The 26,916-nt window shown below is 36.6% G+C and overlaps 1 protein-coding gene across 13 annotated transcripts in view; it reads left to right on the forward strand.

The window, feature by feature from the left end:
- LOC127968107 (inositol 1,4,5-trisphosphate receptor type 1) overlaps window positions 1-26,916 on the forward strand; it is a 131,561-nt gene that overhangs the window by 60,924 nt on the left and 43,721 nt on the right. For 10 of the 13 annotated variants that reach the window (XM_052569008.1, XM_052569001.1, XM_052569009.1 and 7 more), the window contains 10 exons: window positions 121-249; window positions 3,797-3,917; window positions 4,076-4,260; window positions 6,446-6,594; window positions 7,285-7,396; window positions 8,364-8,399; window positions 15,996-16,031; window positions 18,141-18,188; window positions 20,400-20,529; window positions 21,577-21,764. In XM_052569008.1, coding sequence (XP_052424968.1) covers window positions 121-249; window positions 3,797-3,917; window positions 4,076-4,260; window positions 6,446-6,594; window positions 7,285-7,396; window positions 8,364-8,399; window positions 15,996-16,031; window positions 18,141-18,188; window positions 20,400-20,529; window positions 21,577-21,764 — 1,134 coding nt within the window. The remainder of the gene's footprint in view (window positions 1-120; window positions 250-3,796; window positions 3,918-4,075; window positions 4,261-6,445; window positions 6,595-7,284; window positions 7,397-8,363; window positions 8,400-15,995; window positions 16,032-18,140; window positions 18,189-20,399; window positions 20,530-21,576; window positions 21,765-26,916) is intronic. The other 3 variants (XM_052569006.1, XM_052569007.1, XM_052569000.1) reach the window with 2 other exon arrangements.

The raw sequence follows: 26,916 nt of genomic DNA on the forward strand, positions 1-26,916 counted from the left end.
CAAGTGTTTTTTTGGGACAGCAAAGGGGTGATTCAGTGTATGATCTGACTGTGCTTACTGAAGCAGATGACTCAAGGCCACAATAATCCTGTCTATTCTTTATGCTTGCTTTGCATTCAGGTCTGCAACAATACAAGCGACCGCAAACATGCTGACACGACGTTAGAAAGCTACGTTACAGAAACCGTGATGAGTATTGTGACGACATTTTTCAGCTCCCCTTTCTCCGACCAAAGCACTAGTTTACAGGTAAGGACCCCGATACTGAAATATTCTTGATATATTTGCACAAGTTAAGTATGTGTTGCTTTCAGCTGTCAGTTTCAGTTCAATTTTGGTTCACCACCTTCTTCAGTTTCTACAGCGGTTTGATTTCTTTAAAGGAAATACATGGTTATCTTTAAACGTGGGAAAATAAACCCTCTAGATAATATCTTAACCATTTTTTTTTTACCTCTTCCTCGCTTAGGTGGCACATCACATGTACGTAAGTATCTAGTAAAGCCCCTCCCCCTTCTCTAGCTCTAACCTGCTGGTGTCCTTTGTGAGACCCGTAGGATCTGTGAAAGTTCAGGCCGTTTTATCACACTCGGGGGTTTAAAAGAATCTGTCTGACCACTGTGACGGACAGAGCTTTTCCATACAGAGCTTTCCTCTCTCATCAGCATGAACAGACTCTCCACTTCTCCATTTCGCAATGAGAGAAACCAGGGCGGCTCTTGCTCCACGCAGTGTGTGTATATTCATAGAGCATTGGTGGCTGACAGTATAGCTTTTCTAGGAAAAGCTGGTATTTATAAGTGACATGACATTCAGCCTAGTATGGTGACCCATACTCAGAAATCGTTCTCTGCATATAACCCATCCAAAGGGCACACACACAGAGAAGTGAACACACACCCGGAGCAATGGGCAGCCATTTTTATGCTGTGGCACCGGGGAGGGCACCTAAGTCGTGGTATTGCCGGCCCGAGATTCGAACCCACAACCCTAGGGTTAGGAGTCAAACTCTCTAACCACTAGGCCACAACTCCCCACTTTCTATTTCACTATTGACCGTTTTTCCATGTAGCCTGTCTTAATTTGCTGTCGGGAGATAAAAGAAATCACATGAATGGTACTAGATCTGTACCGTGCCATTATTTTCACTTATAGGCGACATGATGCCTACTTCATTAGTTAGGTTTGAAAGAGCTCATAACTTTAAAAGTAGACTTCACCGTTTGTTTTTACAGACATTTTATGTCATTTTCTCCATTATTCTCACATTTTCAGTGATAAAATTCTACTATTATGTGATGAAAGACCATTCATTTGACAGTATATAACATTTATTTTGACATTACAACACACGGTTCGGCACGAGGACCGCCGCTCAACTTATATCTGACAGCATCTGTAATATGGTTTGTTATAAATAACACATAAAACAAACAAATACGAGCAGTCATTTATTCCGTCATCGTGCACACAGCTGGGACCTGAACAGATCACGTTGATATCTAAACTGAACTCATGTAAGGCTTCCTGCTGCAAGGTTATACATTTAAGAACCAGAAGAGGCGAGCTTGCACGAGAAGATTTATGCGTGGCCTCATCTGACCATAGAGCTCAGAACATGCGCAAATATTAAGCTCTCTCTAGAGTATTGTGTTTGAATGGACATTGGTAAGTATCAAAACTAGACAAAGCCGGCTGAACATACTGTATCAGTCGCCGGATCAGTGCATTCTCTTAAAGTGACAGCACTTTCTTAATATGATCATACAGCAAAAACAAGGAAATCACTTACTGTGACTGCTGGATTGAATAGCGTTTAATAAAGATTACTCTTTAATTTATACAGTAACATATTCAGTGCTATTTTACTTTTGATTACTTTAATCAATTTCTGTATCTAAAAAATAAAATTAATTGACCTACCTAAAAAAAAAAAAAAAAAAAAAAAAAAAAAACCCACTGAAAATCACTATTTATTTATTTTTTGTTTATCTTTAGTCTATTGTAATTGTATTGTATTCTTATTGCCTTAATTTTTTATTTGACACTATAGTTTTTGAAAGTTTAAGTTGAACCATTTCACCCCTACTATCTGTCTATCTATATAATAATAATAATAATAATAATAATAATAATAATAATAATAATAATAACAATAACAATAATATCACACATTATATATATATATATATATATATATATATATATATATATATATATATATATATATAATGACCTATTATATCTATATATTATTATGCATTATATCAATGTCATTATTATAATTATATATTATATATGCTTATATATTTACACTACCATTTTCATGTTTTTGAAAGAATTCACTTATGCACACTGAGGTTATAATTGTAACGTTAGGTAAAATTCTTCTGAAATGCTGCTGAAACTTCCGAATTTTCTGCTTCAGTCTTCAGTATCGACCCTAAACCCCCTTCATTCTTTCCTAGAAGTGTTGCTTCATCACAGCTTCCTTCTCTGATCTCTCACATATCTCTTTTGTTGTGACAGGCCTCCATTTTAGGCAAAATAACTGAGGTACCTCTTTGTAATGACTTCACAGTGGTTGCACATGGAATGTGGTGAAGTAGTTTGGGTTAGACTCTTCGCTAGTAATCCTGTTTGAGTGGGAAACTAGATCACACTTTTTTCTTTCTTTTTTTCTTCTTCTCACAATTAAGCCCTTGAGCGCATTAGAGTAGTCGTCCAGAGAGCGTTTGAACAAGTCTTGCAGTCGTAGTGTGGTAAACATGCCATCCTTCCTCTTCCATGTGAGTGTTGTTGCGTTCTCACCCATTGTGTTGGTGGTAAGATGTGGTGTTAGTTTCTGTCACTGGAGGTGTCAATACATCATCATTTGTTTACTTTTTAACCTATATACGTGTAAGAAAATGAGAGAAATGTCCACAAACTTGGGTGTATGAATTATTTTTGAAGAAACTATCTTTAATGCGATGTGTCAGGTTCAGTGGAAGCTCGTCTCGATTGATAGCATCTTCTGCTGTGGAATACCACAGAAACCAGTCCCTTAGTTTGTGCAATCAACCAAAAATGGCATGTGTAGTAATTCTGTTAGCTTTACTAAAATGTTTGGGGCCAGCAAGATTTCTTTTTACCTTTTTGGAAAGACGCCTCTTATGAGAACCAAGGCTGCGTTTATTTAATTAAAAATTGTAATATTGTGGATTTTATTACCATTTTCTGTTTGAATATATTTCAAATTTTCTTTCTTTTATCGACAAAGCTGAATTTTCAGTATCATTACTTCAGTCCTCAGTGTCACATGATCCAACAGAAATCATTCTAATATGCTGATTTCTATATATATTTATTTGATTCTTTGATTAATATAAAGTTCAAAAGGTCAGCATTTATTTAAAATATAAATATATTGTATCATCAAACATCTCTTTACTTTTGATCATCCTTGCTTAATAAAAGCTTTTTTTTAATGCAGGAATTATGTTGGGAACATATAACAGAAGTGCTTTAACAAACATACTTTATGAGCTGCATTAAAACTCTCTGGAATGCCTTGACCCACAAACTTTTGAGTCTTATGCTGTCAATAGAATTTAACTTCTATTCAACCTTCTATTGAAGATGCACAGATGTTTCATCCACTTGAAAGTCTTTTGAGAGTGTCCATCCCCTCAGCTTTTCTATTATTAATGTTAAGTCATTTGTTTTCCCTCCTTGTGTCTCTCTGTGTCTAATATAATCTCTCTCCATCTGTCTCTCTGTCCTCTCTCGTTGTTTCTGCTTTCTTGTTCTCCAGACCCGGCAGCCTGTGTTTGTGCAGCTCCTGCAGGGGGTTTTCAGAGTCTACCACTGTAACTGGCTCGTTCCTGCCCAGAAAGCCTCAGTGGAGAGCTGTATTAAGGTTTTGTCTGATGTGGGTAAGTATTAGACCGTAAAAATTCAAACTTGACCTAAATGAACCTTATGCAGCTCATGCAACTGTCCATTAAATAAAAACCTGTGGCGTAAAGAGATGATTTCACAATTCGCTATATTAATTGTAATCATACTTTCAATTGTCTTTGTTTTTTTTTAGCCAAGAGCAGAGCGATCGCCATCCCTGTGGATTTGGACAGCCAGGTGAACAACCTTTTTGTGAAGTCCAACAATGTGGTACAGAAAACCATCCTCAGTTGGAGGATGTCAGCTCGCAACGCATCCAGAAGAGACTCAACGCTCACCACTTCCAAAGATTACAGGAACATCATTGAGAGGCTGCAGGTGAGAGCACGCAGCCAATGACGCAACTTTTTTTGTATGAAATGCTTTCATCAAGACACACTTAAAAATAGCATTATTGTTGAAAATCTTTGTTTGGTCATACGGTCGGTCATGCATATAAAAACCTCATCTACGTATATAGTGCCAGACGCATTGCAAAATTTGAAGATGTGGGGAAACAGGAAATTCATTCCAGGAATTCACGTGCATTGTTATAGGGAAGTTGAGTCAGGGTGAGATGTAGGTCCTGGGAAATTAAGTCTGATGGAATGTTCTGATAATGAATGTCTTTTGGCACTAATTGAAGATTCCAACACACACAGACACATTCTATACAGATGCATTTTATGAAACTGGTTCCTTGTCCACTTTGATAAGATGTTTTTTCCTGTAAAACTGTAGATGTTCTATCAAGATTAAAAATGCATTAATAATGATTTGCATTCATTGCACCTCGAGCTAAATGAATACATTTTAACTTTATGTTTGTATCAAATACAGCCTTCAGAAAGGCTGCGATGTTGATGGTAACAACAAATAATTATACAGCAAGAATTTGGAAGACTTGGATTGAGGAAAGTTCAAAAGCAACATCCACATGATGACAGGATTTTTTTTTTTTAAGTATTAAAGTTGTTTTTTAAATGCAGAGCATGTTTGGTTAAATGACCCATATGACGCCATTAAAAACGTATACAGCAGCTTCTACTGATATGTCCCCTGTGGTATCAAGAAGCCCCTGCTCTTTTGTTTAACAGAGGAACAGCAGTTATTTTCTTTGAAAAGTGCAATGGTGAAATACTGAAAAAAAGACGTCTGGTTAATAGAAGCTGGTGTTGTGAACATGCATTTCCTCTCGATTGCTGCTTTCATACTCCACTTAGAAGATGGTGAAGGGGGATAGAGGTCAGTTGAGGGGTGTCATCTAGCTTGGGGGAGGGGAAGGGTGAGTTAGCGACTTGCGGTAAACCATGTCTTCATCACGTCTGTCTCCACCCCCGCGCAGCTGTGGAGTGAGTTGGCGAGTGTTCAGACACGTTTGCACAGCTCACGTCTGTGCTGTGAGCCTTAGGGCTGCTGGATTCAGCCCTCGCTACGAAATCAAATCGTGCCCTTGGTCCAAAAATGGCTTTTTACCACACCGGCCAATGAGACCGATGAATGAAATTCATTGCCAATGAAAATTATACAGGATGGTTGTATATACATATATGATGCAAGTGACATGATCACCTGTTTGTTACACTTATAAAAGGGAAAAGCATTCAATATTTAATAATATAAACAATATAAAATATATTAACAAAATAAATATGTAACTTAATGTTGTTAATATTATTGTATTCAATAAAATATGTACAGTAGTGTCTGAAAGATTAATTAAATGAAAAAAAAATGGATGTATTATATTGACAAAAAATGACAGTAAAGGCATTTACAAGGAAAAAAAAACCTAAATAAAATAAACAAATAGCTACTGTTTTTTATTGCATTTTATTTTATTAATCTATGGAAGTCAATGGCATCCATCAACTGTTTGATTACCAGCAATCTTCAAAATATCTTCTAACTCCTACAGGTTTGGAATGACGCAACGGTGAGTAAATGATGACAGAATTATCATTTTTAGGGGAACTATCCCTTTCAGTAAAGATTGTGTTCCATGAAGATATTTTGTACATTTCCTATGGTAAATATGTAAAAACTTAAATTTTTTATTAGTAATATGCATTGCTAGGGACTTCATCTGGACAACTGATTTTCTCAGTATTTAGATTTTTTTGGCCCCCTCAGATTCCAGATTTCCAAATAGTTGTATTATCTCATCCTAACAAACCATACATCAATGGAACGCTTATTTATTCAGCTTTAATATGTAAAAAAAATGACCCTCATGACTGTGGTCCAGGGTCACATATATAAAATAAGCCAGTGTTTATCTCTTTGTGAAGTATGATATGTGCCACACAAATAGTTTGTGAGGTTTTGCTTTCTAAAATAACGTAATCAACCACATTTATGCACTCGTCAGTGTCAGGTTTCAGTCCCATTTGGTGCTTGACGAGTGTCTCTTCTACATCCTGTGGTCAAACGTGTTATATTGTCACTGTGCACAGCTTTAGCTGCACATGATCAAAATAATTGAATTGTTGTCTTTGTTTGTGGCCTAATGTGTGTTTGTCAGGACATCGTGTCTGCTCTGGAGGATCGTCTGCGGCCGCTGGTTCAAGCTGAGCTCTCGGTGTTGGTAGATGTACTGCATCGCCCAGAGCTGCTCTTCCCCGAAAACACAGATGCTCGACGGAAATGCGAGAGCGGAGGCTTCATCTCTAAGTTAGTTTCCTTTTCCTATAAACCTTAGACCATAAAACTTCCTGAACTGAGAGGACAAAACTGTCATAACAGTCTTCCTCTTTTTGTTATGAACCAATAGCATCTGTGAATATGTTTCATTGGGTGACCTTAAACACATATAGGATCAAAACCTATGAAGCATATGAAAAATAAATCACTGAGCCACATTATGCAGTGTTGCAGTAGTGCTTACTGTCCTTCACCTGTCCTCAGTGTGTTTCCTTGTGTTGTGAGAGACTCCTCCTCAGAGCTACACAAGAGGTTGTGTGTGTTTGGTGAGGCCTTCTGTGTCTGTTTGCGTGTGGGAGTAATGCTGAGATGCAGGATTAGCTGATTCAGGAATGGAGTTTCATTACAATGTACTGTCAGTGGGAGCACAATGAAAGTCTATTAACAGCTCAGATTGTGGTTTCAATCTGGTTTCTTTTCTTTCTTTTTTCAGTTTAAGTCAGAGTTTTTTTTAGTTCACAGAATATTTATAAGGACAGCCTCACTGCATTAATGTGGGGTCATTATATATATATATATATATATATATATATATATATATATATATATATATATATATATATATATATATATATATATATATATATATATATATATATATATATCTGCAAAAGATTGTATTAACAAACTTGTGAGACGTACTGTGTTTTTCTCTTTCAGATTAATAAAACACACTAAACAGCTTTTAGAGGAGAACGAGGAGCGTTTGTGTATAAAGGTTTTGCAGACGCTTCGAGAAATGATGACGAAGGACCGTGGCTATGGGGAAAAGGTAACATACATGCTGTAGTTGCATAAAACAAATGAAAAATATCCTTCCACGTACACAAACCTGTCATCTACAGCACTATTATGCATCTTGATGAGATTACAGGAATCCTTTGGTGTGTGTTACTCTATATTTGTTCATATTACCCTTAAAAATAGCAAAACAGGCCTCACAGTACACACTTCACTCCGTCTTTCCACATAACTGCCCAAAACCAAGTTCAGAGGACTGTGTTAAACATCCGACATGCTGTTTTTATTAGCGTATGTACTTTTATATGCATAACTGCGCACAAACACACACACACACATGCAACTGTTCATGACTCGTGTCCTTATAAAACATGCTGATTTTCCTAATCTGGTTTTGCATCCTAAATTTAATTTTTTACCAGCTCTAAATGAATGAACACCCTATTAACATCACTAACATATCTGAATGCCTAAGATTTTATTTTAATTCTGGCTATATCCAATTTCTGATTTAAAGATTCCATGAAAACAAAATGATAGTTTAAGGTTTTAATTCTTTGTCTTGTTAGATTTGAGACCATCCGTGTGCTAGTGTATTTATATTGTTTTATTTGATTTGATTCTTTATTTAATCTCATTTTATTTTTGATTGTTTTATTTCATCTGTTTATATACATTTTTTATATTTATTATTTTTTTTTATTACATTTTTATTAAATTAAATTAAATTTTATTTTATTTTATTTTATTTTATTTTATTTTATTTTATTTTGAAAACTGCACTCATGAATTCATGGGGTCTTTAACTAAGACTGACAAGATTTGGTCACACCTTTTTGTAGTTGGCAACTAATGCTTTTAGAGCTAATGCTGATAAATAACAATCACAATAATCTTGTGTTATGTCACTAACGACCGTTGTTTGGCATTTATTTTATTTGAGCGTTCTCTGACCTTCCTTCACAATACTAACTTTGCTGTATGCTCTTCTCTTCCAGCTAATTGCCTTTGATGATGAGCTGGATGTGGCTGAGGTTGTTTTTTTATTTTTGGTTTTATTATTTGCTATGTTAAGTTGGGCTTCCCGCTCTCACACCAATGCAGTCGTCCTACTTAGTGCTTGTTCTTGTTCAACGTGACTTCACCACAAACTGGCCGTTTTTGTTGTCTGTCTGTGTGTGTTGAGGTTGCGTGCAGTTAACCTCAGCTGATAGTTTCAGTGTGTGTTTGTATGCATGTGTTTTTTACCGCTGGCCTTATTTTAGATGGCGTGTGCTGGTGAAAATGCGTGTAAGTGTATCAGCCCACCACACTTCGTTCGCACTTCCTCTCTGTAGCGTTAATTCAAGTTTACGTTCCTGTTACGTTTATTGCTGAGAAACAACAACAGAGGAGGTTTAACAGGGACGTCACAACATATCACTGGCTGTGTGTTTAAGCTCTGAAGAAGAAGGAATTACAGAGTTTCTTTTTTACGATAATAACACAGTATTAAGCAAGCCAAAAACACATTTCGCTGATGATCTAGCAAAACTCTATAAGGCCAAACCCAGTTCAGGTAAATTGTGAAATTGTGGCTCATTCAGCTGCATTTGCAAGGAACTGAAAACTGAAAACTGTTTTCAGGCTTAGTTTGTGATTTCTTGATCTGACAAACCAAAAAACGGCAACTTCAACAGTTTATTAACAATATAAATCTTTTGTGTGTGTGTGTGATTTGAAGTTTTAATGTGAGATAAGTGAATACATACGTAGTTGAATAAAGTGTAAATTATAATTCGATTTGTCTTTCCGGAAGTGCTTGCGTAAAAAAAAAAAAAAAAAAAAAAAGTCTGGTTCTGAATAAATAAAAAGCTTTGCTGCCAGTTTTCCGTTGACTGTTCACATAAATAAAGGCGTAAATAATAAACAGCATGGCACCCACACACCATATTGTAAAAAGCTCTGATGGATCTCTGACGCAGATAAATGCGTAAACGCTTAGAAGTTCTGGAAAAAGCAGGATCAGTTAGAAATTAAGTTGGAATACCACTAATTCGATTTCTGAATCGATTCCCGTCATCTGTAATTCTTTCTAATGAACACAGATGCTGTAAACAAGTCTTAATAGCATTTTGCTTCACTTATTGATCCCAATCCATATTGGTTTGCAAATCATAATTCATAGTGCAAATGTAATCTGAACTGGATTTTTAGTAACAAATATTCTAACAATATATTAGTCAGTGGGAAGTTTTCAAAAAAAGTCTGCCGTTTATTTCAAATATGTAGTGTAGGTCTGTCATGCAAGTGCTATAATAATGAGTAAACCCAATCTTTTTGGTTGCTTTCCATTGACTCCTTTCTATGTGAGAGGTGGCAATTCATCTGTAAACTGGAAGTTTAAAGTGAGCGCCTGTGCGTGTTTGAGTTGAAGTCAGAAAGGCGGGTGGGAGTTCATACTATATTTATAGTCACTGCTCTCCTATCACTTCCAGGGATGAAATGGGACCTGGTCTCCCAATAACAGGAGGACATGTGTGAACGTTCTTGAAGATACATGCAGCTGTGCCACATGGCAAGAAAAATGGCATTATTATTTGTGTACATGTGTGTCTGTTTGAGTGTCATCATGACTTGTTTTTGTATAGGAGAAGTGTAAAAGGTCACTAAAGGGTGTGTTCATCAGTGTTTTTTTTTTTTTTGGGTGTTTTGGTGTTAAATTAAGGTCAGCAGAAACCATATCGCACAAGTTTAAGTAATACACTCCTTCTGAGGAAAAAAAACAGTACGTCAAATGGTCGGCTTGAGCCATTTAAAAATGCAATGTGTGCTTTTTTCCTATACATTCTTTCTAGTGAAAGATAAGGCTGAATTGCTGAAGGGGGCATTTCGATAAATGAGGTGACGTGAGTAAATTGCTTTCTAGGCGAAAAAGCTGGGTTTGATGCAGGTTATTGACAGCATTTGTCTTTTTTACCACACGCACACACACACACACACACGTTTACTTATGATTTTTATACTGTACAGACCGTATATTCTATCGCCCTACACCAACCTTACAGAAAACTTTCTGCATTATTACAAAAAAAAACAAAAAAAAAAACCCGTTGTTTACTTATTTCTATAACAGTATTACAAATGAGGATGTCTTTTGGAGATTTTGTCAGGTTTAGCTCACTTTGGGTACAAATTTGTCCCCAAAATATGGTTAAGTAGGTACACAAACACAAACACACACACACATATATGTATGTGTATATATACCATTTAAAATGTTTGGGGTCAGTAAGATCAGTTTTTCCTAACTTTCATTAAGCAAGGACACAGTAATCAAATGTGACCGTAGATACATTACAGTTTTTTTTATTCGCTTTGGTACTATTTTCACAAATAAGGTGTACATTTTCAAAACTCTTAGTACAAAAATCCAAACTGATCACACTTGTAACACAGCTAGTCATTCTTTCAAAACCTGATCTTATGCTTTCATTCAGTTGCACATGTTTTCATTCCATATAATCATTGTTTCAAACACAAGATTATTGTAATATGTAATGAGAACATTTGGTTTAATCACCGAAACACAACAGTATTAATCTTCTTTCAGTTTAGTACTTTTAACATTCAGTTCATCCAATGGCAAACAATGCAAGATACTGGTTTCAAATCAGCCTTAGAAGTGCTGAAATTAATATGCTACAGTACTATAAAAGACAGATTACACAGTTTTCACATTAGGCAATACACTTTTATATACCAATATATTTAATACATTACCCAACATTTACATAATCTATAATTTCCAAAATATCCATCCTATGTGTAATCAAGTGAAGGATCAATGAAGACATCCTCTACAATAATTTGGGCGAATTAGTTTTTATTTTTCAGATATAATTATAACATAGGTATATTTTCTATAATGAAATTTAACTAAATGAGAAGAAAACATACATTTAGTGCACACATTACAATAATTTGAATCAAGCCTGTCTTGAGCATTTGGCCATAGATTCTCATTCACATCACAATGAATGTTATCATTGTTCAAGCACCTTGGAAAAAACCTTTTGGCGTGGCGAATCAAGACTTGCCATTGGTCTACACTAATGTCATCACATGCATCATCCATGGCCTGAAGGAGGGTATCACGCTCAAGGGGTTGGCGATCAGACCTTCCACCCCCATGCTGAAAACAATTCCTCAGGGTTGAGGAAGGTAGAGTATGGAGGCAGGTAGAGGATCATGAATCGGGGATGGGCTTAAAACCATTGAACTACCTCTGCGTGGTGAAACCTGACATTGTCCCACACAGTTACATAGGTGACCCATTTATACCATGACAGGCAGGCTCAATTTCATTGAGGAACTCAATAAGATGTGCAGCATTATAGGAGCCAAGTAATGGCCTACGTCCTACAACACCATCTTCAGAGATAGCTGCGTACATAGAGATGTTTCCACCACGTAGTTCTCAAAATCCATATACTGTATATTCCTGACAAACCAATTTAAAATCTATAGGTTTACCCAACGGTTCAGTGATTAACCATTAAGATCAGTTGGATTAAATAATAGACAAATGTATTAAACTGAACGAGAAGAGATGAAAATCAAAAGTTTGATAGTGAGAGATTTATGAAAGGTGGTTACTGTGAATGACACATTTATTAAGATGAAACACTTATTTTGTGTAGAGAAAAGGATACTTTGTGGTTTTGTGCATTGTACTAACACAATCGAAAATATGCTGAAATGTTTGAAAAAAGTGCACTTTTGATGATCTGATGTGATATTAGTACTATGAGTTGTGAAAATGTACACTTTGCTTGTGAAAATAGTACCAAAGCGAATAAATAAAACCATAATAATGTTATGAAATATTTTCATTTGAAATAAATTGTGTTCTTATGAACTTTCTATTCATCAGGGAATCCTGAAAACAACAGTACAGTACAGTTTCCACCAAAATAGTAAGCAGTAAAGCTGATTTAAACATTGATATTAATAAGAAAGTTTCTTGAGCAGCAAATCAGCATATTAGAATGATCTCTGAAAGATCATATGACACCTGAGGCTATGTTCACACTTGTTGGCTTTTTTTAAGCTGTCAGCATCTGTTTTACATTATAATACTATGGAGAAAATTGTGTTTTCAAAAAAGTCCTGAGCGCTTTATAAAACACCACGACCAGCATTATTTTTTACGTCAAGTGCCTTTTTGACAACTGACCAATGACAATCAAGTGGTGAGTTGTTTTCATAAAAAATAAAAAATAAAATAAAATAAAAACCGGAGAAGGTAGCTTTGTAGTCAGATCGTACTAGTTTCGGAGCACAAGGAGTTGCATGATGAGTACAAAAGTATATCTAGTCTAAAAAAATATGCCGCGAACCGTGCATCATCCAACCAGAGCTAGTGGAATAAATTGTTGGAAAAACCCTAGTTTCCTTCCCTGTATAACTTTGCGCTTTCCACAAACGTCGTCATGAACTGACGATACCCTCCCCTTCTAAAGCCGACATCTCTGCAGCACACAGCGATAAGCCACCTTTGCAGCTGTTGTTTTAGCAACAGAAGACTATTTGAAAGCAAAACGCTGCCAGCATTTTATTTTACTACATGTTTTTTTTTTTCAAAGAAAACGCCAAGTGTGAACACGCCCCAAGACTGGAGTTATGATGCTTAAATTTCAGCTTTGCATCACAGGAATAAATTGCATTCAATTTACAGATCCCAAATTTTTGAATGGTTGCATATATACAGTATATTAATACAGTACAGTATATTAAAGTTATATGATGCAATGGCCCTATACACGCACACACACTCACACACATATACTGTATATATATGATGGATGTTTTGCATGATCACAGTTTTTTGATGATGATTGTGAGGTCATGTCCTAAGAGCGCATCATGAGTCTGAGCCCTCATACACACTTACACACGTGTTCACATCACATGTTTTCACTGGCCATCCCTGCTCATCACATACGACACCTCTCCCTCTGTGTGTCTCGCTTCATCTTTATATAAGAGAATGTGTCTGTGTGTGTGTGTGATGTAAGAGGGATGGAGAAGATAATATGGATTTAGGTTGACAATACGGCCGTGCTGCTGAGCAGAGAAGCTTATGTAATGTGGATGGAGAGAGCGGTGTGTGTGCACGTGATGAGGTGTGTGTGTCTCCTTCATCTGGGCTGTGCAAGACCCTCTCCCAACCATGAGTAGTCTTGTTTTTAATATTTCTGACTGTCTCTGTCCCACATTTTCAATGACTTTCTATCATTCTGTTTTCATGTTGTTTTATTTGGTAACACTTTAATACAGGGACCAATTCTCACTATTTATTAGTTGCTTATTAGCATGAATATTAATAGCATATTGCCTGTTTATCAGTACTTATTAAGCATATTTTACATCCCTAATCCTACGCAATACCTAAACTCAACAAATACCTTACTGACTATTAATAAGCAGCAAACTAGGCGTTTACTGAATCAAAGGACGTAGCTAATGGTTTGTTTATAGCAAGAATGGGACCTCAAAATAAAGTGTCATTTTTTTATTTTTATATTTGTAAGCCTTTCTGTCTGCCTCTGTTATAGTCTTACTCTCCGTTCTGCTTTTTTCTGTCTGTCATAATCTTTCTTTCTGTCTTTCTCTCTCACTTTATTTTCTGTCTGTCTGCCTGTGTCTCTTTCTCATTGTTTATGTATATTTTTCATTGCCTTTATCTTTTGCTCTGTCCCTCTCTTTCTCTCTCTCTCTCTCTCTCTCTCTCTCTCTCTCTCTCTCTCTCTGTCAGTAGATTGAGTCAGTTGCAGTAGTCAGTGTGTGTCAGTTGGGGTCTGTTGTCCTCATGTGTCCTCTGTTATCTCTGGCTCCTCCTCTGCACGTCTGGTGTCGTCCATCAGGGGGAGCTGTGGACACATCCCCGTTGTCCCAGTTTCCTCGCCTTTGTGCAGCACGATTCCTGGACACCCGCCAGCTCGCAAGCAGAGGTTACATAAGACCTGCCCTTCTTTTTTTTTTCCTCGTTTTTTTCCTGGAATCAAGGCTCTTTACTGATGTGTGACCTTCTGCAATAATTGGCAATAAAAGTGCGACGGGCTGTTTACTAAAAGACACTGGCAGTGAAGAAGACCCTCCGGTGGGCATACAACGTCCTAAACCTTTTTGTGAACGCAACAGCTCAGTTTCCGTCTTGTGAGGCTGAAATGCGTAAATGAGGTCACCAAGTGTGTTTCCTTCAGTCTTTAGGCCAGAGCTGTAAGACAGAGACACATTATGTTATTGAGCTTATCAGGTTAAGAAGTGTGTTTGCAAACCCAACTGTGCTTTTTTCGACAATGACAGTGACTGAAATCGACCCTTGAAGCTTCTCGCCATTGACATGCACTGCAAAGAATAAAGCCGTGATATCAGTGCATGCTCGAGGTGTTTCGTCCCAACACCCGACAAACTTGTGACACACAAACTTGTGACTTGCACTGGAAGTAAAAAGTAGCCAAGAGCTGTTTGAGAAGTCAGTGTTAAATCGAATTCGGATGAATGGATGCGCTTTATCGATTTCTTGTGGGGAAATTCACAAGAAAGTGTTTTTATAGCATGTGATGAAAGCATGCATTTATGGTGGCTAGAGAGGGACATTTCGCATTCACACCTTGTGTTTTGCAGCAGCATTATTTTCCAGCTGAAAAATGATGTCGCAGAAAGGGAGATTCCTTACTGGTTGCAGTATTACTCAGACAAACATGCGCGTGCGTCACGGCTGTTGCTAATTTAGAACCCCCCTTTTCTTTGTGCTAGAATGGTTCCAGACAACATGCTCAAATTTTCCTCTTTGCATCCTTTTGAATCAAACAAATGTTAATGATTTCAAATGGCACTGAGTGTTTATGTTATCTGAATTATTATTATTTATTTATTTTTGGTTGATAGTACTATACTCACACTAGTCATCGTTTTCATTGTCTCTGACGTGTCACACAAGGAACTGTTTTCATGCCGTGCATGTCGCCTGCTTTGCTCGTTCCCTTCTGCTCTTGCACGACTTTAACTTTTGATTTTATGTGTCTTTTCTTGTCTTACTAATGCACCAATAATTGTGGAAATACTTATCCGCTCACATCCAGATGGATTCAATGTTGTGACAGGACCAAACACGTTGTACATACCTTTTTGAAAACCAACCACACACACACACACACAAAGTTTTTATCCCACACCCAACTTGGTAACAATTAATAGTAATGTTTTTTTTTCTGCCAAGTCATGACTTGAGAATGCATTACATTACTCCTTGAGATTCGCCATTGAAGCCTTTTATCAATTATAATATGTTTGTGTGCACATCTTTGCCTGTTTTCCCACTGCAATGACCCTTTTTGATGAGAACCCGACATGTAGGCTGTCGTGAGGTCAATCATTCTTACGCTGGCATAGATGAATGTGCAGCCTCCCCAATCTGCAGACGCTTAAGTGTAGGAAAGTCCATTCTTTCAGGCTGGTTATTTCTGATGGGTCTGATGCACGCTGCATTAATGAGTTTCTAGTTTGTCAAGGGCATTAACACGTTCTAGCAATGCCAGAGACTAATCTGCATTAACTAACTCATGACTTTTTATCTCCATTAGCTTGCACCCCCACCAGAACCAGAGGTCCCAGCAGAGGTGTGTCCAACACATATTCACCCTCCCTGCCAACCTTGGGCTGGAAAGTGGGAATATGGGTTGTTGCAGTCAGTAGTTGATCGTCTCATACCATGTCCTTGCCTCATTTCATTGCAATAGCCTCTTTATCTCCGCTTTGAGTCATCTCTGCCCATGCAAATGGGAAAACAAAGCCCCACGCTGGCACGCACCACACTTAGATCTTTCCTCTTAGATCTGTTTTCCCCCTCAGTGTGGAAATATATCTAAAAGCTGACCTCTTTTTGGTCTTGCTGATTATTGATTGGGATCTGGGTGTCAAAACCCATTCATTTTCTCCATTGAGACGTTACCTGATAACAAATGACCTTTCAAAAGAAGCATACCATGTGCTTCTGTAGAAGCTTTTTTCGTTCTAGATTTCAACAGTTTTAATTTTAAACTGTGTTTACTAACCAAATTATAGATTAACTTCTGAAGAAGGATGTTCCAATTAAAGTTGCTTTATTATGGCAACAAAACACATGCTCAAAGAATTCAACACATTCACCTTCCACTCCCATGAAACACTTTTGTTTTTGAATGTTTTGCTGTAATTATTGGTATGTTGAATTTAATCATTATAATTATTATAATTATTGTTAGCATTATTATGTTCTTGTTTATGTTATATAACATAAGGTCTAATCATGAATTACTTTAAGTCGATAGTTTTACATTTTATTGTCATGCATGTCATTGACTGTGCTTCATGGGATGTGTGGTTAAAGGTAGAGTTCAACCGAAAAGTAAGATTTTGTCATCATTTACTGTTGTTCCAAACATAATTGAGTTTCTTTCTTATGCTGAACACAAAGGAAGATATTTTGAAGAATTTAACTTTGTTGGTCCCCATTGACTTACATAGTAGGGAAATAAATTCAATTTAAGTCAGTGGGGACCATCACATTTTTGATTACCAGTATTCTTCAATTTATCCTCTTTTATGTTCAACATAACAAAGAAACTCAGAAAGTTATGGAGCGATATGAAGGTGAATAAATTAAACTGTTTGGATGGACTATCACTTTAATTCCTTTATAATTTTCTTTATAATCTTCCTTTATTTTCTCTGATTTTCTTAAATAGTTTGATCCAAATCAAAGTTAACTAACCAAATTTCAGGATGAAGTAAAAGTTGCTGTTGCAACAAGAACAACGATTTTGGTTCGATTTTGGACTTTTCTCTGACCTTCCAAAGTCTCTGAAGTGTTTCATTCATTCTGCAAACTAGTTGAATTGCTTTATGAGTTCAAATCCTTTCTTCAATGTAATTATTTATTTATGGAGTTTTTGAAATGCCTGTGGAGAAACTGAATGAGGAAGAAACCTTCTGAAACCAAGGCTGCAGAAAAGTAGCCTGTGGCTGTTGTACATTTTGCATGTACTGTATATCCGTGTGTATGACAGACAGGAAGAAAAAAGGAAGAAAAGCAAACCTACTGCTTTTCCAAGGCATCTGAGGGCATGGGCCGCAGTGTGTGTCAATATTACACAGGATCCATTACATAATCTGGATAAAAGTTTTCTCTCTCCTCTCTCTCTCATTCCTCTCACTCATGGCTTACGTTTCTAGTTTTGGCGCCCTGTGCGGTGCTTATGTAATTAACATGGTTTCATTCCCGCTCTTGCCGCTGTAGAAACACAACTACGGTCCAACGTAAAACAGACGGCCGGTAGAATAGGTTAGCAGAGTTTGATGCTGCCAAACAACAGAGTGTGTATTCGTTAAAGGGCAGGGGAGTCAAAAACAAATTATGAAATGTATTATGTATTAGTTTTCCTGTTTTACCACCTTTCCTGCTTCCTTTTAGGGATTATTTTAGGGCTTTATGGATAAACTGAAGCTCATGCTCCTCTGCTCTGCTCTGCTTGATGTCCCTCAGTGTCTGTCTGCTCACAAACACACACATGTTCTCACACACACACACACCAAGCCTCTAATTTAACAGCATGATGTAATCTGCCCCACTTTTTTTGTGCATGCCTAAATAGTGACTAATGTTCTCAGTCTTGACCGCTTTCTTTTTTTTTTTAAGCTTCTCATTTTTCTTCCCTCCTTTTTGCTTTCTGCTAACTCACGTCATTCAGGAGTTTGATCCGAACCAGCCCCAGAAGCAACTGGAGGATCAGAGAAGGGTAGGTAAAGAAACGGGGCACGGGACGCACCCCCTGGTCAGCGTTTGATTTGCCCGTTCACAAACTCGCCCTGTTCACACCCTCCTGTCTGATCTAAAGGGGTGGAGGTTTCACCGGATGATTATTTGCTCTTTATGTTTATAGAAGGCGACTGATCCGTTTATAAGTGATTAACATCTTGATGTTGTGTGAGTGTGGTTCCACGGCCTCGGGTTCGAGGGTGTTTCAGTTGGGTTTGTTTTTAACTGTGTAATCACTGAATTAGGATCATTTTTAATTGGTGCGGTGTCTTGTATCTGAGGCCTCTGGTATTATGGGGTCAGATGCGACTAAGAAAATGGATCTAGCGTTATCAGATTCTGTCTTCCTTTCTGACCTGTTTCTGACTGAACTAATCAAATGTAATAGGACGAGGTAGGACTTGGTCTTGAGAAGGAGCTGAGTATCATCCAACTAAGGAAATTAATTCAGTAACACTTTCCTTGAAGCCTGTTTATGTAACACGCTATTGAGAATTTCAGTATAATATATTACATAATACACCTTTAGACAGTTATAACATACTGCATAACATATACATAGTTACACCTTTGCTAAGTGAGCACTCAAAGTTTATTATGAGTTATGCTCTTTAAAGGTGTAGCAGGTATCATTGTGATGTATTATAAACCATTCCAATGTATATAAAGCAAATTGGCATTTTAAATACACTATCTTTCAAAAGTTTGGTTAAGATTTGTCTGCACACTAAAAACTGTAATATTGTGAATTATAACAATTTAAAATAACTGTTTTGTTTCTTTTATGCTGTATTCGTGTTCAAGAAACATTGAAAAAAAATGTTTCTACTCATTTGGTTTTTTTTTATGGGAAAATATTTATTAGGACTCAATAGAAAGTTCTAAAGAAATGTCTTTATTTAGAGGCTTGTTTTAATTTATTTCTATTTCATTAAAATATAAATACTTTATGTATTTACTCTCACTTTTGATCAATTTAATCCATTCTACCTGAATTAAACTATTAATATTAACTATTAAATAAAATTTTACTGACCACAAACCCAAATGATATACAGGCTTCAAGTTAAAGGGGTCATGACATGGATTTTTTTCATTTGAATATGTTCCCTGGGGTTTGATTATAACGTTAATCAAGTTTTTGTGCGCGCGCGCACACACACACACACACACACACACACACACACACACACACAACAAAAAACCTCATTCCCTCATTATAACCCTCATTCTGAACTTGTTTTTAAGGGGCGTATCCTTTAAGGCTTCTCATTAATCAATCACTGTTAAGATAGGCTAACTTCATTGTATAGGAAGCTGTATTAATGCCTCCTCCTATTGCATGTGAGTGTTTTAACAACATAATCAAAATAAAGCGCTAATTTTCAGACAAAAATTCTGAAATCATTTACTCATGGTTTGTGAAGCAGCTTCAGTCAGATCTAGTACTGCTTCATCTTTCAACAAACGTTTCTTTGTGAGCGCTCCGTGACACTGTGCCTTGTTTACAAAACAAAATGCTCCGACCAATCCTCTGACACGATCTGGGGTGCCAGTAAAAATAAATGATCCACTTGTTACTAACCCTGGGATCCTTCTGAAATCTGTACAAAGATGCGAAAAAGCTTTTTAAACGTTCTTTCCCTCCATTTGTCCTGACGACAGACTCAAGGATCTGTATACTGTATTCAATGAAGACAAGATAGAGGCCGTGATTGTAATTTATGTTTGCTTTTGACGTGACACTCGTATTCAGCGTGATCAAGAACGCCAGTGGGCGGGGCCTATGGTGAGAAGAAGACTATTCGTCAATGTCTCGCCCTGGAGGCAGTATTTATGCAAATGACTGCGCCAGATGATGGAGCTTGATTAAATAAATGTTTTGTTTATAACGAGGAGGGTGTTGTAAGCTACGAAACTTGCAGGATCTTTAATGGAACAAAGACCTCTTTTATGCCAAAAACATCAAAGCAGATTTGATTTCTCATGTTATGACCCCTTTAAATGTTGGAAAACTCTTTGTTTCTTGTTGACCTTCTGTGGAAGCATACATGTGTGAATTATTCCATAAAAAAAAGTAAAAAAAAAAAAAAAAAAGATTGTATGTCATGGTGGCACACTGATGTTTTCGGCGTTGATGATGTTTGTTAAAATGCCCCACCTGTGACTCCGCCCTCTTCCCTGTTGTCAGAGTGAAGCTTTGAGGCAAGTCCTGGTGAACCGTTACTATGGCAACTTCAAGCCGGGAGGCAGGCGAGACAGTTTGAACAATTTCAGCAACGGGCCGCTTGCCCCCAGCGGGCAGACCAAGACTCCGACAGGTTTGTGCAGCTCCTTAAGTTTCTTTATAATACATGATGCGAGCTGACCTTTTCAAACATAGACACCAACTTCAGTTTGTAATACCCCGCTGCTATAGCTGACTCCCTTCCCCAACACTTTCTTCTCTATGCTATGTGTTCTATATGTTCAGAGCCTTCGCTTGTTGCCAGGCGACAAGAATGTGGCACTCGGACTTCCTCACGACACACCTGCTTAAGAAAGTCTAGCGAGTGTGTTAAAGCAGATATCTGACTGGAAGCTGACTGCAGATGATAGGAAAACTAGGTTTTGGTCAAATTTTGACCCAAACTTACCAAAAAGGTCATTTGTTTGGTCATTTATTGACTACCAGTCCTTAGATTTCATGTAAACCTGATGCAACATCTCATCAAAAAGGCCTGTTCAAGTTCTTAACACTGAATACAGTGGAGATTTGGTCATAATTTGGTTTGATTTTATGAGATTTTTGTTGTGCCATTAAAATGAACTGAAAAAGGCCAGCAATTATATAAGAAATGGACTTGTATTTGGACAATATTTTTATAATTGTTATTGATTATTTAGTTCTGTAATTACTGAAATATTAAGTGAACTAATATCAAAACATTGTCATATGATGTGTCATGTAAATGCGTTGAATTGATTACGCCAATATTCCAGTAAGATGCTCACAATGCTGAATTTATTTGATCTAAAATACAGTAAAAACATATATATTTATTATTATTAAATAAATGTTCAATTTAAATGTTAAATATTACATGTTCAAATATTAAAGTGCATGTTTTTTTTTTAAATCAATGTTTAAAAATGATTTTTCATATTACAAAGTAATTTGATAGCAAAGCTAATTTTTGGACATCAATTATAATAAACATTAGTTGTTACAATCAATGTCGAAAACAGTTGTGCTACTTGATATGTCTGTGGAACCGCAATATGTTGTTTTTGCAGGATTTTTTTGATGAAGAATACTGAACAATAATAAACTGTGGTGTGGATATATATATATATATATAATATATATTTAATAAATCTATTCCCAGGAGGTGGTGGAGGTTCAGTGGGCAGTCGAGGGGAGATTAGCCTGGCAGAAGTGCAGTGTCATCTGGACAGAGAAGGTGCGTCTGATCTGGTCATTGACCTCATCATGAACGCCACGAGTGACCGAATCTTCCAGGAAAGCATCCTGCTGGCCATCGCTCTGCTGGAGGGAGGGAATCCTGTCATACAGGTGAGATCAGCTGTCACTTCTCACTTTCATTTTTGTGTTTTTGAGGGGTTGTTTTTATGACTTACATGAGATCAGCCTCTGTTCTGCTTTAAACCTCTCATGTCATGTGCAAACCTGCAGGGAATTCAGATACTGTAGTAAACAATGAGTGTGTGTGGCACAGTGTGTCAGCTGATCTAGGGCAGATGGGGTCAAATCAACAGTATACGTGCCAGAGCTAATTACCACATGAGCTAAAGCATATCCAGACCATTTATCTGAATTGCTGTTTTGATGCAAGGTGGGGTTTTTGCATATCTCATCTGTGTGTAGGAAAGCCGTGTCCGTTCCTTTAAAATGCAGGGCACCTCCTCTGGTGCAAAACAGGAAGAGGGAAGGAGAGCATGCATTGCATTGAGATAAGAAAACACTAATATGTCTGCTGCAGGCGCGACAGATAGTTTGGGTCACTGAGGAGTCAGAGGGTAAATTGAAAAAACAAAAAAACAAAACAAAAAAACAGAAAATGCAGAAAGAGAAGACCTAAAGGAATGCATGGAGTGTAAGACAAGAATAGCAGCTTTCTACTTTATGAATATATTTATGTTAGGTTAAACTTATTAAAAATAGGCACTATTAGAAAGTACAGTATTGTACTATAGTATCACTTGACCTCATTATGTTTGTCACATGACTTCATGAAGCTACAAGTTTTATGAAGGGGTGTCTTTTCAACTACATCATCTTGGCAACAAAAAATGGATATTTTAAATTTTTGATATGTTTATTTATTTAGTTTTGTCTCGTGTAAAACCGTATTCATATTTGGCAGTTTAGTTTAGTTTCATATCGTTTAGTTTTGTTTTGATTGGGGAAAATATATTTGGCAGTTTGATCAAATAATTACTAATAATAACAAATCACAATTCTGAAAACAAAATAATAAATTACAAACTCAAATCTAAAAACACAAAATAAAAAATCAGAAAAAACACAACAACAATTCCGAAAACATTATAACAAGTCAGAAAACAACAACGACAGATCCAAATTAGATTTGCATTTGTAATTTGTTGTTTTGTTTTTGGAATTTGTGATTGTTTTGCACTTCTCGGCCACCGTAAATAATAATTTGGAACCAGAAAATATTTGACTTGTTTTATTTTTCAAATCAATTCAAGTCAGTTTATTATTATTATTATCATTATTATTATTTTTTTTTTTTTTTGCAATATTTTGATCATTAAAAAATATATAATAATCTAAGGTCACATTGAACACATTCCATTTGCAGAGTAATTTTATGTCATTGAGATATTATGACAAATGTGCTTTTTATCAGACTTTTTTTTTAAATAAGGCATTCAATTACTTAATTGTTTTTTAATCGTTTTCTTTTTTTTGTTTAGCCTTAAAAAGTGGTATACTGCTCATTTTGGCAAAATATGTACTCTGTATATTTTATGTATACAGAAAATGTGCATAAAAGCACTGTACATTGCTGTATTAGTAGTAGTTTGATGTTAATATGTTATTCAGTGACACTAAGGCAAAGCGAGTGCTCAGACCGTCAACTGTGGAGGAGTCCAGTTCAGAGCGAGGCCACACGTCACTGTCTGCCGTCGCACAGCCAGGGTTCTGCAGGTGCAGTGCGGTTGCTATGGCAACCTGGGAACTGGCTAGCCTCGATGCGAGGTTGCACGCGGATGTGGAGGGTGTTGCGTGGCGGCGGAGGCAGTCAATGTCACAGAAGGGATGGTTGCTCTGATTGTAGAGCAATTAGATTTCCTGCCCTGCCAGGGCTGGTTTCTGTGCTCATGCATGTGTTTTGCGTGGGTGCTTTTGTAAATAGGCGCATTGCATAATCAGCCCCGTTATTAGCATAGGCATTCTACTTGATGATACTCTGGCTTCCCAACAGGCACACGCTCACATTAATGCATTACATAAGCCAAGCCCCTGGTGAATAATGTAGAAAACACTCTTGACAGTTCTGCATCCGTGCATTTGTGATTGAGAGACACAATTAGAGAGGAAAGTGACTAAGAGGGACAGATACAGAGAGAGAGTGTCCATAATGAAATGAAATGCCAGTTGTTTTCTCATTATCATGACGGTGTGGCACCTTTGTTTACCTTACAAAGGCTTATACATCGCATTTCTTATAAATTTTACAAAACTTGTCAAGAACAATGTCATTCCACCATAAAATCTGATGAAAACGAGTCAAATAATAATTCAGCAAGAACTTGAAACCTATATTAAGGAATATGTGTTTTTTTTTTTATTTATTTTTTTTTATTTTTTTACAATTACTCAAATTCAACTTGTTCTAATTTAGTTTTTTTCTAACCTTTTTTTTTTCCAAACGTGTCAGTTTCTTAAAAAAAGGTTTAAAACCAGTAAATAGTTAAGTGAAGCCGAATTTTCGACCGCATCACATTTAACACTGCAGTTTTACAAGTTCACCTTTTTTTTTTATCGCTGTCCATATAGACAACATTGGATGGATGTCTAAAATATTAAAGTAAGGAGAAGTCAAAAAAATGTGGGAGATTCGGTCCGCGTCTGAACTATGACGTGAAAATTGGCCCGAATCCCGGCTCGATGGGCGTAAAAAAGTCAGGGCCTGTTGAACTCAGGCTGAAATGCAGGGCTCTACTGTCTGTTGTTGAACCACAGGAAGACTTTTTTTTCCCTCTAACAGCGTGTCGCGCAGGTGCGACCTATGATTTTTTTTTGTTGTTGTACCAGGTTGCACGTGCGACCGAATTTGTCACACTCTAGAGCCCTGATCTATCTATCTATCTATCAGTATAAAGATATTACAACAAATAAAGCCATAATCACTGTTGTTTTTACACGGCAATGATCAGAATGATATTTTTCACATCATGATAATAAGAACTGAGGATGGATATGTGCATAGATTCAATTGAAATAATTTTACAATGCATAAAAATGTATAATGGTTTTTAAATAGTCTCTTTCTTCTCTCTTTAATTCCCGATAGTGTGTTACAAACCTGTTGTGCTTGTCAGCATCAACCTCAATGCGTTGGGTTAGATTGGTTAAGCATTCTTGCAGCGCTAAAAGGGTTTTGTGGATAACCTGCATGACACATTTGCAGCCCGTTTGCAGAGTCATTTGGTTGTCTTTTGAAGGATGTGAAGAAACCACATGAAAGAAGGATAGAACTAGGGGGTAGTCTGCACTTTAAACGTGTGTGTCTGTGTGGGGTAACATTCTCTAGTGTTAACAGGGGAATTACTGCGTTTACTCATTGTAAAGCAGCTTCTTTTAAGATTTATTCTGCTGTCCTCTGCTACAGCTTTCTCAGTAAACGCTCTGGGTTTGCAAGTTGCTAAACTCCAGATTCACTCCATTCTACAACATATTTACACCCCAAATCAAGTTAAATAGATAAGAAGCCTATCACAGTACAGTTTATATATATGGCGACACTTAAGTATGTGGAACGATTCTCATTACAATTCCCACAATTCTGTGGCCATTTTTAAGTCTAAATTAAAAACCTATCTATTCTGTAAGGCTTTTAATTCTGGTTGAAGCACTCTTTTTATTCTTGTTCTATATATTTTCTATATTGCTGCATGTTGTGATGTTTTTCTATTCAATTGTTTTTGGTTTTTCTTATTCTTTGTGCTATTGATGTTTTAGGCTATTCTGTTGTAAAGCTATTGGTCAACTCTGGTTATATAGTGCTATATAAATAAAACTGCCATCGCCATTATTAACTAGTTGCTTATTTGGATGTATATTATTAACATATTGGCTGTCTATTAGTACTTATAAATCACATATTCTGCATAACCATATTCTACATCCCTAATCCTACCCAATACCTAAATTTTACAATTACCTTACTTACTGTTAATAAATATTATATTATATTATATTATATTATATTATATTATATTATATTATATTATATTATATTTTTATTATTTTGTAGTATTTAAATAATAATATCAAATATTAATTAATTATTACAAATAATAATATCATATAATATTTAAATTGGTCATTCGTTTCTACATCATTGAAATATTTTGTTGTATTACATTTGAATAATTCAAATGTAAAAGTTAAAAAAGATATTACAGTGAAGTGGGTTATGCATTAAATGAAAATACACACAAAATTCTAATGAATGTAATTAAAATAATGAAAATAATGTCACAGAACACAACTGGTTCCTCAAATATGGGGAATTTTATTTTTACTTCTACTTTTTATTTTGAGGTCAAATGTGACCCAGGCATGTTTTCAGAAGATTTCAGATATGAAAGTATGTTGAATTCAAACGCATTTTGGTAAGAATATGAATTTGGAGGTCCTTGGAGGTTTGCTAGATCATATCTCAAGGGTGTTTAAAGGTTATTTGAGTCAGTAAGTGCATCATTGTCAGCACGACATTGATAAAAAGAACCATGTGATTGGATGACTGTACCGAGTGACCCGGTATAGATCGAGAAGTGAAACGGGCCAAACAGCGAACCCTGGGTTTGTGGATTTGGTTTGATGTATTACGCACATTGAATGAAAATCAAAAAAGTGCAGGCAGATCAAAAAGTAATACTAAGCAAGGATGCTCTTGTTGATGTAATTTCTTTGCTCACTGTAACGTGAGTATATTTTGTCACAGGTTTTTCAATCCTTATTTATAGATGGTCACGCAGGTTGGTATTTGCTGCAAAACTATTCCAATGAACTATTCCCATGAAAAAAAGAAAGATATTAACTTTAAAGCTCCTCATTAGAGCCATACAATTGGTCTTTTGTGGCGCCAAGTGAATCTGAAACATATCAGGGGATGAATCGCATTACTTGGCCTTGCATAATATGGCCTGGTTCAAAAACAGAGAGGCATTTGTTTGATCGCTGCACAACAACACAAGCCAATTGCCCTCCACAATTAGTTTGTTTACAGAGGCATTCTGGGGTGTCGTCAGGATAACACATGCTGTTACCAGGGAAGGGGAAAAAGAGGGATGCAAAAGCTGAGGAGAGAGAGGCAATGGACTGAATAATAGGGAAGCAGATAGATTATGCAAAAGTTGAGTGCAGAGCGAGCAAAGCAGGCAGAGAGGACGGGGAAGTGTCTTGGTGAACACAAAGAGAAGTGGGACAGGGCAAACCACATGCTGTC

This window comes from Carassius gibelio, chromosome B11 (assembly GCF_023724105.1).
Source record: "Carassius gibelio isolate Cgi1373 ecotype wild population from Czech Republic chromosome B11, carGib1.2-hapl.c, whole genome shotgun sequence".
In the NCBI taxonomy this organism is placed as follows: domain Eukaryota; kingdom Metazoa; phylum Chordata; class Actinopteri; order Cypriniformes; family Cyprinidae; genus Carassius; species Carassius gibelio.